Genomic DNA, 18,498 nt, shown 5'->3' with positions numbered 1-18,498 from the left:
TTTGTATTTTTAGTAGAAATGGGATTTCGCCGTGTTTTCCAGGCTGGTCTCAAACTTCTGACCTCAGCTGATCCGCCCGCCTCGGCCTCCCAGAGTGCTGGGATTACAGGCATGAGCCACCGCACCCGGCCACCTTATGCGTTTTTAGCTGGGATGTCAGAGAAATGAAGTTTTGTTATTCTCATTGCATCCTAGCAGGTAGAATATGATTTGGGTTTGCCCCACTACTGGTGATGTTAACTTTGATCACATGATTAAAGTGGTGTTTGCTGGGCTTCTTCAAAGTTATTCTTTTATTTTGTAATTAACATTTTATTGACCAGGTGCGGTGTCTTATGCCTGTAATGCCAGCACTTTGGGAGGCCGAAGCGGGTGGATCACCCAAGGTCAGGAGTTTGAGACCAGCCTGGCCAACATGGTGAAATCCCATCTCTACTAAAAATACAAAAATTAGCCGGGTGTGGTGGCAGGTGCCTGTAATCCCAGCTACTCAGGAGCCTGAGGCAGGAGAATCGCTTGAACCTGTGAGGCGGAGATTGCAGTGAGCTGAGATCCCGCCACTGCACTCCACCTGGGTGACAGAGTGAAACTCTGTCTCAAAAAAAAAAAAAAATTCTTTGAAAAGTAATTTTAGACTAAATGAATATCCCATTTGTCATCAAGAGATTTATTAATGTTCAAAATAGAATCCCTCACAAAGCTATAATATTGATACCAATTAAATTAGTAATAGGCAACTTATGAAAGGGAGCATTTGAAAAAATCTTGTTCTTTTTTTTTTTTTTTTTTGAGACACAGTCTTGCACTGTCGCCCAGGCTGGAGTGCAGTGGCGCAATCTCGACTCACTGCAACCTCCGCCTCCCGGGTTCAAGCAATTCTCCTGCCTCAGCCTCCCAAGTAGCTAGGATTACAGGCGTGTGCCACCACACCTGGCTAATTTTTGTATTTTTAGTAGAGACGGGGTTTCACCATGTTGACCAGGCTGGTCTTGAACTCCTGACCTCAGGTGATCCACCCGCCTCAGCCTCCCAAAGTGCTAGGATTACGGGTGTGAGCCACCATGCCTGGCCACAATCTTATTCTTTTAATTCAGTAGAACTCACCCTTTAGTGTTCACCTCATAGCGTTTTACTTCATATATGCAACAGTAAGTTTTCTTTTATATAGAAGTTGAATTCAGTTCTACAGTTCCTTTTTATTTTAAAATGGATCACAATACAGAGTTCTGTTTCTAAATCCAAAGCAATTTTCCTGTAACATTATTTATTCCAGTGGCAGAATTTGTTTTTTTTTGAGACAGAGTCTCGCTGTGTCACCCCAGGCTGGAGTGCAGTGGCATGATCTCGGCTCACTGCAAGCTCCACCTCCTGGGTTCATGCCATTCTTCTTCCTCAGCCTCCTGAGTAGCTGGGACTACAGGTGCCCGCCACCACAGCTAGCTAATTTTTTTTTGTATATTTGGTAGATATGGGGTTTCACTGTGTTAGCCAGGATGGTCTTGATCTCCTGACCTCATAATCCGCCTGCCTCAGCCTCCCAAAGTGCTGGGATTACAGGTGTGAGCCACCGCACCCGGCCCTCCAGTGACAGAATTTATGTTTACTGCGTTAAAACTACTTGTTCAATCCATAACAACATTTAGTATGTTAATAATATGAATAGCAACCATTTATGAACAATAGTATGTGGTAGGCATTATACCACGTACTTTCACATTAACCCTCATTAATAGTCTAACAACACTAAGCGTTGTTATTTTTCTTAGTTCTTCAGGTGGGAAAACAAGGTTCAAATGGCTAAATGACTTGTTCAGAATTACAGAGTGGCAATTAGGATCTGAATCTAAGTTTTACTGACCCCAAATTCTGAGTTCTTCTTTATGTTACTTAAGAAAATGTTATTTTGGCAAATTCATAATTGTCATCTCATCAGGAAATTAAACTATGCAAAATAAATGTATTCCCAGGCATTATGTCAGCTGAACTATAGCTATATTGAGGTAAACTTTACAGTTAAGAGAGGACTAAAAATCCAGAAAATGCTCATCTTTTCTGGATACTTGTTTTTCCCAAAGGAAGATCTCAGTGGAATTTCAATATATAGAGCAGATAAAAGCACAGAATTGATTTCACCGGCAGTTTAACTCTTCATTGTTTGGTAGAAACCACTTGCTTATTTTCTGAATCTTAGTGCATCTGATGCAGTTTATAAACCTGTGGGTTAGAATAGTAATGAATTTATGATTTGCATGTACTAAGTTACTGTGGGGTTTTTCAATAATGACTTTCTTCTATTGCCTGATCTCTGTCTGATCCCTGTGGTTGCTAACCCCCATGAAGAGGTGACTTAGACATTGTGTTAGGCTGGGTTGGTTTGGAAAGGAGACTTAGAGAAGGTGAATTCTTTTTTTTGTTTTGTTTTTTTGAGACGGAGTTTCACTCTTGTCAGCCAGGCTGGAGTGCAATGGTGCAATCTTGACTCACTGCAACCTCCAACTCCCAGGTTCAAGCGATTTTCTTGCCTCAGTCTCCTGAGTAGCTGGGATTACAGGCGCCCACCACCATGCTCAGCTAATTTTTGTATTTTTAGGAGAGACAGGGTTTCACCATGTTGGCCAAGCTGGTCTCGAACTCCTGACCTCAGGTGATCTACCCACCTCAGCCTCCCAAAGTGCTGGGATTACAGCCGTGAGCCACTGTGCCTAGCCTGAGAAGGTGAATTCTTATACATTGTAGATTGGCACAACAGTGGGGATAGCTTCAGGCTCCTTCCCTAGACTCTTGCTGTTCACTGGCCTTCTGCTTGAGTTGGATTTTTACCTGAAGACCAAATGCTGGAACTTGCCCCACCTCTCTTATACCTCATTCTACCTGACTGCTTATATGCATTCATGTGTGTTTGTCTTGTAGGTGTTTTTAATAAAATCATTTCATAGTTCTTTCCTCTTCCATTCATTGATTTTTTTCTTTTCCAACAATAGAAATTGGTTCATTTAAAAATTATTATATAAACAATTTATGGTCATTATAAAATCCTTAAACAGTATTGAAAATTATAAGGATATGTTATATTTTATAAGGCAGTGTTTTCATTCTGTCTTTTTTTTTTTTTTTTTGAGATGGATTCTTGCTCTGTTGCCCAGGCTGGAGTGCAGTGGCACGATCTTGGCTCACTGCAACCTCTGCCTCCTGGGTTCAAGCAATTCTCTGCCTCAGTCTCCCGAGTAGCTGGGATTATAGGCACCTGGCATCATGCCCAGCTAATTTTTGTATTTTTAGTAGAGATGGGGTTTCTCCATCTTGGCCAGGCTGGTCTTGAACTCCTAACCTCGTGATCCACCTGCCTCGGCCTCCCTAAGTGCTGGGATTATACTCATTAGCCACTGTGCCCAGCCTCTTTTCATTCTTGATATATGAAATATTTATATACATTTATATGTCCTTTAAAATTTGTTAAATTAATATATGGAATATTTGGAATTACATTCCATATATATATATATATCCACTTATATATATTCCATATATTTTATAATTATATGTGGAATATTTCATATATTCCATATATTAAGAATATTTAATATTCCATTTGGAATAGTCTAATAATAAAAAGAACACTGGTGAAAAGTTAACTGTTATCCTGAATCTCGTTTGTCATCTTCTTGCCTTTTAAAAAAAATTTTAATTTCATGTTTTGTATGTTTATAAGTCAGTTGCTTAAATTTGCTTGTTTTTGAGCTTTATAAAAGTGGTATCTTATAATAAATATATAGTCCTCTGTGATTTGCTTGTTTTCTCTCATTATTGTATTCCTGTGATTCATGTTGTTATATGTAGCTGCAATTTACTTTGCAGTATAGCATTCTGTTGGATGAATATACAACAATTTGTCGTTTTCCTTTTGGGCATTTGGATTGTTTCCAGATTTTTCCTATTATACACAATATTGCTATGGATATTTATGTATCTCATTCTTGATATATCTGTTCAAGAATTCCTCTGGGCTCTATATCTAGGATGGAAGTACTGAGTCGAGGATATGTGAATGTTCACAAAGGTAGTGCCAAATTGTTTTCTTTTTTTTTTTTTTTTGAGATGGAGTCTTGCCCTGTCACTCAGGCTGGAGTGCAATGGCGCAATCTTGGCTCACTGCAACCTCTGCCTCACGAGTTCAAGCAGTCCTCCTGCCTCAACCTCCCAAGTAGCTGGGACTACAGGCATGCGCCACCACCCCCAGCTAATTTTTTGTATTTTTAGTAGAGATGTGGTTTCACCATGTTGGCCAGGATGGTCTCGATCTCTTGACCTCATGATTCATTCGCCTGCCTCGGCCTCCCAAAGTGCTGGGATTACAGGCATGAGCCACCGTGCCTGGCCCAAATTGTTTTCTAAAATGATCCTACCAATAATGTAATTGATCCTGGATCAGCAAGATCTAAGAATGCCTATTGTTCTGCCTCCTTGACAGCTGTTATAAAAACATTTTTATTTTTTTGGCATGAGTTTAATAAATAAGACTTGGTGTCATAATAATTCTTTTCATTTTCTTTGCTGAGTGGCACATATTGAATTTCTTTTTTCCTTGGAGGATAAATTATGTTGGCTGCACAGTGGCCCATGCCTGTAATCCGAACACTTTGGGAAGCTGAGGTGGGCAATCACTTGAGCCCAGGAGTTCAAGACTAGCCTGGACAACACAGTGAAACTCCGTTTCTACAAAAAATAAAAAATTAGTTGGTAATGGTGGCGTACGCCTCTAGTCCCAGTTACTCAGGAGGCTGAGCTGGGAGGATCCCTTGAACTCAGGAGGTGGAGGTTGCAATGAGCCAAGTGTGTGCCACTGCACTCCAGCCTGGGTGACACCGTGAGCCCTGTCTCACAAAAAAAGAAAAAAAAAAGATAAATTATGTTGACATTTAATACACCAACCACATTTTATTTGCCAGCATTTTATTTTTATACTTATCTGTGACAAACTCTACATTTGTATATAATGACATAGTATTTATTTATTTATTGTTTGTTTGTTTGTTTGTTTGTTTTTTGAGACAGAGTCTTGCTCTGTCGCCCAGGCTGGAGTGCAGTGGTGCGATCTCGGCTCACTGCAAGCCTGCCTCCCAGGTTCACGCCATTCTCCTGCCTCAGCCTCCCAAGTAGCTGGGACTATAGGCACCCGCCACCACGCCCGGTTAATTTTTTGTATTTTTGGTAGAGACGGGGTTTCACCGTGTTAGCCAGGATGGTCTCAATCTCCTGACCTTGTGATCTGCCCGCCTCAGCCTCCGAAAGTGTTGGGATTACAGGTGTGAGCCACTGTGCCCGGCCCCCATAATATTTAAATATCTACTTTCAAATATATAAAATATAGCAGTTTACTTTGCTTTTTAAAGATTATATTTCATTAGCTACAACATGCATCTTATAATTAATGTACCTTTTTTCTTAATTTAAAGCACCAATTTTCAAAAGAATAACCCAGTGCACACATTAACGGAAGAGGAGCTTCTGGCATTTACATCAGTGAGTAATGTCTTTTTCTCTTCCATTTCATTTTTTTCCTGGTAAATTACTTCCTCTGGTATGGTCTTGCCTTGGATTGTTTATGTTGAAACACTGCCACCTAAGGAAATGAAGTGGAGAAAAATCTTATCACTTTAGTTTCTAAGTCACATGTGTCTTGCTGCTGCTGATTTAAGAGTCTGCAACTCTTTTGAGTGCTATGCCTATATGGCCGCGGTGAAAAAGAGAGCTAGGAGCAGGACCAGGAGACCATGGGTTAGAAAGGTGTCAAAAGCATGGTGTGCTCATCAGTGTTCAACAGTGTAGAGCAGTCAGGAGATAAATGTGGACAGAGACGAGACCACTGGATTGGACAATTAGGAGTGCATTGGTTACTTCTAGGACAGTTTCAGTGGACTCTCTGGGTAGTTCCCTCATTACAGAGAATTCAGAGGGAATATGGTGTAAGGAAATAAAGTTAATAGATAAAGATCACAGTTGGAGAAGAATGGCAGTGAAAAGGAAAGATGGAGTAATAGATATTTGAGGATTTTAGATCAAGAAGGGCTTTTAAGAAGAGAAAAGTCATAGACAAAGGGGTCAGTCAGTATATTTTGGCTTTATGGATAAAGGAAGATACATATGTTCTTTAATGAATACAAGTTGCTTAAGATATATCATTTTTTCAAAGGCATTTTCATTATCTTAGTTGAGAATCCAGTTAGAATTCTGATGTTTTCTTCCTTTGTTATTTTTCGGATAAGGCAAAATGAAATACTTTTACTGGCTAGAAAGAAAAGCTAGATTGTGGCTGGGCGAGGTGGCTCATGCCTGTAATCCCAGCACTTTGAGAGGCCGAGGCAGGTGGATCACTTGAGATCAGGAGTTCGGACCAGCCTGGCCAACATGGTGAAACCCTGTCTCTACCAAAAATACAAAAATTACCTGGGCGTGGTGGTACATGTCTGTAACCCCAGCTACCCTGGGGGCTGAGAAGGAGAACCACCTCAACCCGGAAGGCAGAGGTTGCAGTGAGCCACACTGCACTTCAGCCTCGGTGACAGAGAGCAAGACTCCGCCTCAAAAACAAACAAAACAAAGCACAATAAAACAAAAAAACCTAGCTTATTTTGTACTGTAATATAAATTTTTCACATTACTATTTCCTACACACCCTGTTTGAACTGGTTAGGTGTTAGTCGTTTGAGTCCTCTGGTTGCGTGTTTTATTTTCCCACTTCAGTATTCTCAGAAATCTTTGGCGTGTATCATCATATTATGTGTGTTTTAGGTAACTGTGGAAATGTTCCTCATTATTTATTACATATGCTATAAAGGAATTGACAAAGTGTTAACAAATTTTAAAGGGCATATAAAAAACATGTACTTTTCATTTATTCATTCAGCTAATATAGATCTACTAAATAATGTATACGGGTATTGTACTAGTCATTGGGGATGTAGCAGTAAACAAAGCCTTTTTTGTTCTGGAGTTTATGTCAAATACAGAGTAGACAAAGAGAGAACCAGCTATTTCACAGAAGTGCTGAGGAGAAATATAAAGCAGGTTAAGAGACTAAGAATGAGATGGGTGCAGCTGTTTTAGTCAAGGTGGTCAGGGAAGGTCTCAGTGGGAAGGTGACATTGAACATAGATCTGTGTAAAATGAGGGATGGGGGAAGGTCTGGAATGGCTGTGAGCTTGAGTCAGGGTAGGGACTGGATAGGGACAAGTGTCTCGGTGATAAATGGTGACCTGGGTGCTTGACTTTCTCTAATGATGGAAGTAAACAGGAATGTGGCATATGACAGGAAATGTTCCTGCTGGCCAGTAGTAACAGTTTCTTGGGATTGGTTTCATAAGCAGTTTATTGCAGCATATATATTACCACAGTTATCCTGAAAAGACACTAGCACACTCTTTTTACATTCAAACAGTTAATTTTTTAGCATTTCTTGTGTGTGTGGCGGGGTTTCCCTTTCTTTAAAACTTTTCCTTTCTTTAACCTGTTCTCATTCCCTTGCACTGTGAGGTACCTGTGGAGTAATTAACTCTAGTAACTTCTGATGGTGGGTAACTCATCACTCCTAGCTTGCAGTGAAGGTCATAAATTCAGGTTTTATACTTCTCCCCTCAGGCCTTTATGCTGTGTAATTTTTCTGCTCTCCTCCCACCCTCTTACAAATCAGAACTGTCCTGAAGACCGACCTCTTTTTGGAGGAAAGCTGTTTGATTACAATGACTCAAAGTGCTAGGCCTAACTCTTCTAAAGAGATGAGTTAATCCCGAGTAAATCTTTAATTGGTGAGAAGTAGGGCAAGAAACTTCTATGTGAGGAGGACTTTTAAGAGCCCCACACATACTTTGGGCTTTGCACTGTCCCCCTGACCTTTTTTTAAATCCCAAATGAAACATATAAAATAAACCAGAAAAACCTGTCAGCCCTCATCAGCTCTTCTTCTATCAGTCCTTCCTCCTGTCCCTTCTTTGTGCATGATACCGAAGTGGATAAGATGATGAATTAAAAGTGGTCCCTGGTTTCAGTGAAGAAAGAAACTTTATTTAAATCCTATGTAACTCCAAATTCCAAGAGTACAAACAGCCCCCAACTTACGATAGTTTGACAATTTTTTGAATTTGCAATGGTGTGCAAATGATATTCATTCAAGTAGAAACCATACTTTGAATACCTATACAACCATTCTGTTTTTCTTTCAGTACAGTATTCGATAAATTACATGAGATATTCAGCGTTTTTTTAATAAAATAGGCTCGGTGTTAGATGATGTTTCCCAACTGTGGGCTAACGTATTTAAGGCAGGCTAAGTTAAGCTATTATGTTTGGTAGGACAGGTGTTATTAAATGCATTTTGACCTAGGACATTTACAACTCATGATGGATTTATCAGGATGTAACTCCATCATATGTTGAGGAGCATTTGTATTTGAGACGAGGGACCACTTTTAGGTGCTGCCCCACTTCTGAACTCTTGAACTTTTATTTGTGCCTCTCTTTTTGCAAGGTTCATATTTTGGCTTATATTACAATTATTTATATATATATGTATGTATATATATATTTATATATGTATGTATGTGTGTATATTTATATATGTATATATGTCTTTTCCTTACAAGACTATAAACTCTCAGTTTTAGAGACTGGGCTCTGTTCTTTTCTAGGCTCTCTACAAGGGTTATGACAGTGCTTCAATGCTTTACTCTTAGTTGTTATGAATAAATGCATGCAGAATAAGAAAATGAATGAAATATATATCCTACACCCTGGAATAGGATTGATTTCTATTCAAGAGCTGCGTCACTTACTTAGTTCCATAATTTAGGTAGTACTACATGATACTAGGAATAACCATCTGTTTCATCTTTCTCTTCTATAAAATGGGGGAAAGAGTAAAATGCCCCTGTCCAAACACAGAAGACTTTACTTGAGGATCATATTGCAGAACATCTATGAAAGTACTCCAGAGTAGGTAGAGGCTGGTACACTCATAGCATTCAGTGATACTAGTTTGTAGTAGAGCATTCCTATTTTCAAACAGGCTAAATGGATAAGATCTGCTTGGAATTGGCTATAGATATGGAAGAGAAGGGAACAGAGAGGAAAGAAACAACATGGTTTTTCTTGCTGGGCATCCATTTCCCTGCTCTAGCAGCAGCTTGGTGGCCTGGGACTAGGGCTGTGAACTATTGAGGGTACAAGATGTCTTCCTCTGTTGATAGAAGAGCAAGTATAATAGAAGTCTTTTTTTTTTTTTTTACGAAATGGGAGTTTTGCTCGTCACCCAGGCTGGAATGCAATGGTGCGATCTTAACTCACTGCAACCTCCGCCTCCTGGGTTCAAGCGATTCTCCTGCCTCAGCTTCCCAAGTGGCTGGGACTACAGGCACAGGCCACTACACCCGAGTAATTTTTTTTTTTTTTTTTTTTTTTTTGAGACAGAGTCTTGCTCTGTCACCCCAGACTGAAGTGCAGTGGTGCAATCTTGGCTCACTGGAAGCTCCGCCTCCCGGGTTCACGCCATTCTCCTGCCTCAGCCTCCTGAGTAGCTGGGACTACAAGCGCCTGACACCACACCTGGCTAATTGTTCTGTGTTTTTCAGTAGAGATGGGGTTTCACCGTGTTAGCTAGGATGGTCTTGATCTCCTGACATCGTGATCCACCCGCCTTGGTCTCCCGAAGTGCTGTGATTACAGGCGTGAGCCACTGTGCCAGGCCAATTTTTGTATTTTTAGTAGAGATGGGGTTTCACCATGTTGGCCAGACTGGTCTCTAACTCCTGACCTCAGGTGATGCACCCACCCAGCCTCCCTAAGTGCTGTATTTACAGGGGTGAGCCACTGCGCCTGGCCAATAGAAGTCTTAATACTCCTACCAGAAGTCTGTAAACACTTGGAGAGTTAGGAACAGTGGTTATTTGGTGTTTGGTAAATATTTATTGAATAAACAAATGAATGGCTCTTGGTCCTGAATTTTGTTCAATTTTGATTAACTGTCCCAAAGTTTACTGGAATGATGGTGAAATCTCTTTTTTGGAGAAATTTTTGCCAGTGTTTTCATTTTGATGCGGCAGGTTGAAATATATATGAAATATGCTGGGAAAATGTTTTAATTTAGCAAAGTCAGAAACTTGTCCTAAGAGGAATAGCTTTACTTGTTTAAGGTTGCTGTTACGTGGTGCTATTTCTGAGATATTATATCTGCATGTTTCAGGAAAGCTGAGTCAGAGTAAAAATAACCCATATTGTTTTAGAGAGCCATTTATGTTGTATCAGCTTGATAATTTAAAATTAGCTGTTATCTACATTATTTCCCTTCAGATGAGCCACGTCAGTGACATTCAGTAATGTTTTTAATTTCCTTTTATTGTTGAAAATGGGAACAATTTAGTTAATTCATACAGGTTTTTCAGTTTTCCTTGGCAAAGGTTTGTTTAGGCTGGGCGGGGTAGCTCACGCCTGTAATCCCAGCACTTTGGGAGGCCAAGATGGGCAGATCACAAGGTCAGTAGTTTGTGACCAGCCTGGCCAACATGGTGAAACCCTGTCTCTACTAAAAATACAAAAATTAGCTGGGCGTGGTGGTGCACGCCTGTAATCCCAGCTACTCAGGAGGCTGATGCAGGATAATCGCTTGAACCCGGGAGGCGGAAGTTGCAGTGAGTTGAGGTCGCGCCACTGCACCCCAGCCTGGACGACAGAGTGAGACTCTGACTCGAGGGGAAAAAAAAAAAAGTTTGTTTAAGTGAATGTGAATTGATACTGGCAGCTTGCCTTTTGACTCTACCTGAAGCCCCTAGGTCTCTGTAAATGAAAGAAGGAAAAAGATCTTTGGAAGTTAATACATTATATTTTATGTATTGTTCTGCTATTGACTTTAAAGCTATTTAATAAATACTTATCTACGATCATAACATAGTTTGCTAATCCGTTTTACAGATGAAAATGATTACCCATTTTTCTTCTAGGGAATTACTCATTTCTTAGTTGTAATTTATTAAGATAGGAAATATAACTGTTATTGCTTGTACTTTTGATAGTTTGTTACTAGAGTTAATTACTTCAGAATTACCTCACAGTATAGAGGAACAAGCACAGTGAGACTTAAGCAAAATAAAATGAACAAAACTGTACTTACACATGCCATAGTCAGCCTGGTGAAAAGAAAACATAAAGAGAATGTCTCGACAGTAACCAACCAAAAAAAAAAAAAAAGACATTAAATAAGAGGAAACAACTGCAAATACCTTCACCTTCTCATTGAAACTAATTGGTCTGCTTTTCCTTTTCCTTTTTTTTTTTTTTTTTTTTTTTATATTAGATGGAGTCTTGCTCTGTCCCCCAGGGTGGAGTGCAGTGGCACAATCTTGGCTTGCTGCAACCTCTGCCTCCCGGTTCAAGTGATTCTCTTGCCTCAGCCTCCCGAGTAGCTGGGATTACAGGCATGCACCACCACACCCGGCTAATTTTTGTATTTTTACTACAGATAGGGTTTCACCATGTTGGCCAGGCTGTTCTGGAACTCCTGGCCTCAGGTGATCTGCACTTCTTGGCCTCCCAAAGTGCTGGGATTGCAGGCATGAGCCACTGCACCCAGCCTGCCTGTTCCTTAAGTTCTCTTACAAATTAGAAATGACCTGGGGACTGATTGCTTTTCTTTTGTCTTCTACAGTTAACCATGTCTTGAGGTTAATGCTTATTAGAATTTCCCTTCTGGCCCACTGTTACTGGACTTTAATTCCCATTGTCAACAACTATAAAATTGGATAATATATCATGACCAAATAGTGTTTACCCCAGGAATACAATATTGGTTTAACATGAAACAATGCAACTCACCTCATTAATAGAGCAAAGGAGAAAAACCAAATGATTATCTTAATAGAAACAGAAAAGCCTTTGACAAAATTCAACACCTTTCATTATAAAAACTCTTAGTAAACTAGGAATAGAAGAGAATATCAACCTGATTAAGTGCATCTAGCTAAAATCATTATTGGTGAAAAGTAGGCTTTCCCCCGTAAGCTCAGAAAAAAGGGAAGATTGTCTGCTTTCTTCACTTCTCTTCTTGTTGAACTAGAATCCCAGTAGTGCAATAGATAAGAAGATATGAAGAAATAAAAGGTATACAGTTTGGAAATTAGGATATAAACTACCTTTATGCATAGATGACATGTTTATATCATAGAAAAACTCTTAAGAATGAGCATGAAAGCTACTAGAACTAACAAGCAAGTTCTTAGAATACAAGGTCAACATAAAAAAGTCAACTATACTTATATTTGCTAGCAATACTTGGGAAAAGAATTTTAAAATCATTTGCAATAGCCTTAAGTAAATCAAATGTTTACAAATAATTGCAACTAAAATGCAAGACCTCTATGCTGAAAATGACAAAGAATACTGAGAGAAATTAAAGATTATCTAAATAAATGGATTTACCATATCCGTGGGTTGGAAGGCTCAATATGTTGAATTCACAATTCTTGTAAAATTGAGCTTCAAATTAAATCCGTAGCAATCAGAATCCCCATAGGCATTTTTTTTTTTATTTGCAGAAATTGACATGCTGATTCTAAAATTCATTTGGAGGACTTCTGCTTCTGTAGTGGTTCCTTTTTTTCTGAGACATGGTCTCACTCTGTCACCCAGGCTGGAGTGCAAAGGCACAATCTCAGCTTACCTCTGTCTCCTGGGCTCAAGCGTTTGTGCTGCCTCAGCCTTCCGAGTAGCTGGGATTACAGGCGTGAACCACCACGCCTGGCTAATTTTTTTGCGTTTTGGTAGAGATGGAGTTTTACCATATTGCTCAGGGTGGTCTCGAACTCCCAGGCTCAAGTGATCCACCCACCTCAGCCTCCCAAAGTGCTGGAGTTACAGGCGTAAGCCACCATGCCTGGCTGCTTCTGTAGTAGTTCTGATTGGAACTATCCTTCTGCAGGAAGAAATTACCAACTGTGGGCAAGATGCAAAAACAAAAAAATCTAACTACCTGGTGATACTGGGGAATGATCAAAGGCAGAAAGATTCTGGAGATGACTTTTTTGCTTGAAGGAAGGGAATGCCATTGGGTGATTTTATTTTTAGGTTTCTTTTGTGTGTGTGTGTGAGATGGAGTCTCACTCTGTCGCCCAGGCTGGAGTTCAATGGCGCAATCTTGGCTCACTGCAACCTCTGCCTCCTGGGTTCACGCAATTCCTGTGCCTCAGCCTCCCGAGTAGCTGGGATTACAGGCATGCACCACTACACCCAGCTAGTTTTTGTACTTTTAGTATAGAAATGGGGTTTCACTGTGTTGGCCAGGCTGGTTTCAAACTCCTGACCTCAGGTGATCTGCCTACCTTGGCCTCCCAAAGTCTGAGATTACAGGCATGAGCCACTGCACCTGGCCATTTCGTGGTATTTTCTAACATATTTAGAAGGCATGCAAGGGTGAACAAGTGATCCTATATGGCTGCAAAGTTTCTACATTTTATGTGAAGGATTAGATTATTGATTTTCCACTATTATAGGTTGTGAAAACTAAAGATATTATTATTCTAGAGCAACCACTTAAAAATGCAAAGGCATCTGGCTAAAAATCCAGTAAGAAGTCAAGGTGGCAACCTAAAATATATTCAGATTATTTAAAAAGAAGGCAGGAAAAGCAGCATAATGGAACAACAACAAAAAAGGGTAAAATGGTATATTTAAACCCAGCCATATGAATAATTATATTAAATGCTAATGGATAAATACTCCAAATAAAAGTCAAAGATTGATAATGGAATTAAAAAGCAAGACACAACTATATGCTTCCTGGAAGAGATGTACTTTAAATGTAAAGACTCAGGTGGGTTCATAATAAATGGATGGAAAATATTATCCCATGAAAACAGTAAGTATAACAAGGCTAGATTTGCCAAATTATTATAAAGTAAAATGGGCTTCATTACAAAGAATATTTCCAGAGGCAGAGAGGACAACTTTATAATAATAAAGGGATTATTTATCAGGAAGACATAGTAATTATAAATATGTATGTATCTAATAATGACTATACAGTACATGAAATAGAAATGGATAGAACTAAGTTGAAAAACAGGCAATGTCACAATCATAGTTGAATATTTTAACACCCCTCTGTCAGCAATTGTTAGAACAACTTGGCAAAGAGCAAGTAAATACATAGATAAATGGCAACACTATCAGCCATTTTGACTGAATTGATGTTTATGGAATACACTTAGAATACATGGTCTTTTCAAATGCATGTGGTAAATGCAGCAAGACCATATACTGGGACATAAAACAAATCTCCATAAATGAAAGAATGAATGAATAAATTAAGAAATTGTTTACATGTAGTACATAGTTTTTCCATAGATTACTTATAGTACTTAGTTTTTTCCATAATTAAATGACATCAATAACTATTGCATATCTAGAAAAACCCCAGATGTTTGTAAACCAAACAATTAAACTGCGTATTTTATCCATGGACCACAGAAGATAACAGAGAAGAAATTTATATGTGAAGGTCAGTCATGAAGTTAAATCACTGATCTCAATGTTACAAAGTTTTCCTCCTATCTTTTCTTCAAGTAAAATTGTTATAACATTGGGTAGTGAAGAAATTTGAGCTAGGACACTAAGTGCATGAACCATAAAAGAAAAAGAGTGATAAATTGGACTTTATTAACATTAAAACTTTCTGCTTTTTGAAGACAACATTAAGAAAATGAAAACACCAGCCATAGACTAGGAGAAAATATTTACACTGCATGTATCTCACAAAAGACTTTTACTTAGGATAAAGACCCCTTTCAACTCAATAGTAGAAACCAACCAATTAAATATGGATAAAATATTTGAACAGACACTTGAAGAAAGAGATATGCATGGCCAAAAGGAGCTTGAAAGATGTGTAATAACATTAGTCATCAGAAAAATGCAAATTAAAACCACAACAAGATACCACTATACATTACTGAAAAGACTTACATAACACTCTGTGGGGTAGTTAGAACATACAATGCTAGTGGTAATGTAAAATGTCACAACTGCTTTGGGACACAGGTTGGCATTTTCTTATAAAGTTAATCATCAATTGCTTCTCCAGGTATTTAGCCATGAGAAATGAAAGTATGTGTCCTCACAAAGAGTTGTACACAAATACTCGTGGCTGTTTTATCCATAATAGCTTAAAACTGGAAACAACCCAAGTGTCCATCAAAACAAATGAATGATAAACTGCCGTGTATCCCTCTGATGAAATAATACTCAACAATAAAAAGTTATGAAATACTGATAAATGTAACAGCATGGATGAATCTCAGGCACATTATCGTGAGTTAAAGAAGCCAGGCTGTATGATTCCATTTAATGAAAATTCTAGAATAGCAAAACTACGTTGTAATGACAGAAAGTAGATCACAGATTGATTACAAAATGTTGCAAGGGAACATTTTAGGATGATGAGCAATTTCTATAATTTGATTTAATAGTGGTTATATAGGTGTATGCATTTGTCAAAACAGGCCACAATACTGAATATGGGTTTTATTTATCTGTCATATACTTCACTAAAGGGAAGAATGCACATGAACAGATTCATTTAGAGCTATACTATTTAAGATTATCAATATAGATTTGGGTTTCAATATTGATTATTCTGTGCCACCAGTTTCAGAAGTACAACACAAACTATTCAATTTGCCTAATTATTAAGTGGAAAAAATGTAGGAGAACAAATTCCCAATAGGAAATTGCTTAGTGTTCACATTCATTAAGAAGCTTACTGCTTTTTCGAAGCAAAATCAAGCTAGTTTTCCCCATATATTTTTGGAAACCTGCATGTAAAAGAAACCCCAAATTTAATTGGAGGAATATACTGTTTAGGGCTCAAGTTGGGGGTACTTTTGACCCTTTCGTTTAACACAGATTATTGATATAGAAAAAATACTTGTTGAATTGAAATTTTTTCCCCTTTGTGATTGAGAGTCAACAGAAATAACAAATAGAAAGATAGCTAGGATGAATGTAAAACCTTAAGATTTCTTAGCACATGAGACTTGTATATAGAATAGCATAGGTAATTGAAATAAAGTGAAGTATTAATATATGATTTCTAGCAACTTGTGTTAATCGATATAAAAATAGGTAATTAGTAGAATTTATTTTAAGTCTGTAAATACTGTTTTAAGTAGAATCTATATCTGGTATGGAAAGTAAACTATAGTTCATGTGGCAAAACATTAACATTTGGGGAATTGGGTGAAGGATATACAGTAAGCCCTTGCTTAAGGTCATCATGAGTAGGTTTTTGGAAACTGACTTGAATCAAGACAGTGTACAACAGGTCCTCGAGTAATATTGCTTGCTTTAACAATGATGAGGAAAAAAACATGGTTTTGTTATAGAACATTTTGCTTAAAGTCTCCTGAATGCAGAGGTTTTTCTTTTTTGAGGAAGCCAAGTCACCAGCGGATTGATCACTGGTGTCTTTGCTGTCTATATGAAAATTTGCATAGCAGAGAGAGTTTTAAAAGCTTAATGGCAGAAGATCCAGAGTCTCAAAATTTGTCAAGTATGCTACTAGATGTTGTAGAAAAAATAAAGGCATAAAGCCTGGGACTTGCTTTCATGGAATTTTTAATTTAGCCCAGTCAGATAAATTTATGAAGCTCTACTTAGCAATACTAGGCAGTTTAAACTACAAATCGATAGCACAGATAAAGATATCCCCTAGTTGCTAAGAAAGGAAGACAGGATTTAGGACTGAGCAGTCCAAGAAGGCTTTGTTCACTAAGGGAGGACTTGAGTTGGAACTTGAACAACAGATAGGGTTTAGATGGAGTGATATAGCATAAGCAAAGGCAAGGAGATGGGAGAATGTAAGTTGTATTTGGGTCCTTTTGTTGAGGGTAATAGTGAGACTTAGGGAAAAATAGATTTGAAAAAGTTTTTAAATGACCTACCTAGCAAGGATAGGGGATTTGGGCTGCTCTTCCACTTCTACTGGGAATTATTTATAGATTAAACTTGGAATTTTAAACTTATTTTCATTTGGTACTGATTTCAAAAATGAATGCTCTTTTAAGTAGATAATTAAAAAGCGGGGATACTTCTGCTTTTTATAGTATTTCTTTGTTCCTTGCTTTGGAAGATCAGCATGACCTGGGTGGGCATCGTTCAATTTGGCTTTAGTGTAGCCAAACAATCATGCACAAGGAGAGCTCTGAGCTGGCTTTGATTTATGTATGGAAAAAGCAGCTATCTGAAAGCGCCTTCAGTGTTTAAAGGAGTAGCCTGGTTGTACGTCATCTAAAGGTATCCTAGTGGCCTTTGGAAGAAGATTATTTGAAACGTGCAGTGATAAGAATGAAAAGGAAATTTGTTTTTAATAGAAACGACACTCTAGATCCTCTTTGATGATGGTACAGAATTTTCTTTGCTACTTTTCTGGGACATGAGGGAAATGCCCATACAGTGGGAAATTGCTAGCTGAATAAAATAATAAGTCCTTCTTGTGTACATATATAGCTTGTCATCATATGAATATTTACTTGTTTTTTTTGAGACAGAGTCTCTCTCTGTTGCCCAGGCTGGAGTGCAATGGTGCAGTCTCGGCTCACTGCAACCTCCACCAAGTGATTCTCCTGCCTCAGTCTTCCAAGTAGCTGGGATTACAAGCACACGCCACCGCGCCCAGCTAATTTTTGTATTTTTAGTAGAGGTGGGGTTTCACCACGTTGGCCAGGCTGGTGTTGAACTCCTGACCTCAGGTGATCAATCCACCTCACCCTCCCAAAGTGCGGGGATTACAGGCGTGAACCACTGCGCCCGGCCTGCATCTCTTAATCTTTAATGAATACTTCTCTTTTGTTCTCAAAATATCCTCTTACACACCTTATCAACAATTGCTGAAGTGAATTGATTCTTTAATTTATAAAACATTATAACTATAAATAAAATAGAGTTGATTTCACTATTCACAACAATCATAAAAATATTAAAAGTATATGAAAAATTATATACTTGTAAAAGTTTACTGGCTCAGTGAGCCACCTTTTATAGATTTTGGTCAATGAGAGAGAAGAAATGAGAGAACTTTTCTTAAGACAGGCACGCAAATGTTATCACTCCTTTGTAAGTGGTTACTGGCCTTTGTTTTGATGTGTAAAAGTGGCGGAAATTCCATCTCATGGATAAGTACATGGTTGCATATGGCGTGAGGTTCTTCAGCAGTGTGCTAATTCCGAATGTGGGGATTTTCTTTTTTAATTTTTTTTTTTTTTTTTTGTAGAGACAGGTCTCCCCATGTTGCTCAGCCTGGTCTTGAACTCCTGGGCTCAAGTGTTCTGCCTGTCTCGGCCTCCCAAATTGCTGGGATTACAGGCGTGAGCCACCACACCCAGCCATGAAAGCAGGGAGTTTTGAATCCACCAGCTTTCTTAGGGTTCTTTTTCAAACCCATTTTGATTTTTAACCAAATACTTA

At 38.6% G+C, this 18,498-nt stretch overlaps 1 protein-coding gene across 2 annotated transcripts in view; it reads left to right on the top strand.

The window, feature by feature from the left end:
* Positions 1 to 18,498, top strand: part of TTC27 (tetratricopeptide repeat domain 27) — a 194,512-nt gene that overhangs the window by 44,582 nt on the left and 131,432 nt on the right. For both annotated transcript variants that reach the window (XM_003262719.3, XM_030800389.1), the window contains exon 9: positions 5,454 to 5,520. In XM_003262719.3, coding sequence (XP_003262767.1) covers positions 5,454 to 5,520 — 67 coding nt within the window. The remainder of the gene's footprint in view (positions 1 to 5,453; positions 5,521 to 18,498) is intronic.

This window comes from Nomascus leucogenys, chromosome 19 (assembly GCF_006542625.1).
Source record: "Nomascus leucogenys isolate Asia chromosome 19, Asia_NLE_v1, whole genome shotgun sequence".
NCBI classification, from domain to species: Eukaryota; Metazoa; Chordata; class Mammalia; order Primates; family Hylobatidae; genus Nomascus; species Nomascus leucogenys.
The sequence above is the reverse complement of the archived record's forward strand: the minus strand, read 5'-3'. Positions and strand labels throughout refer to the sequence as shown.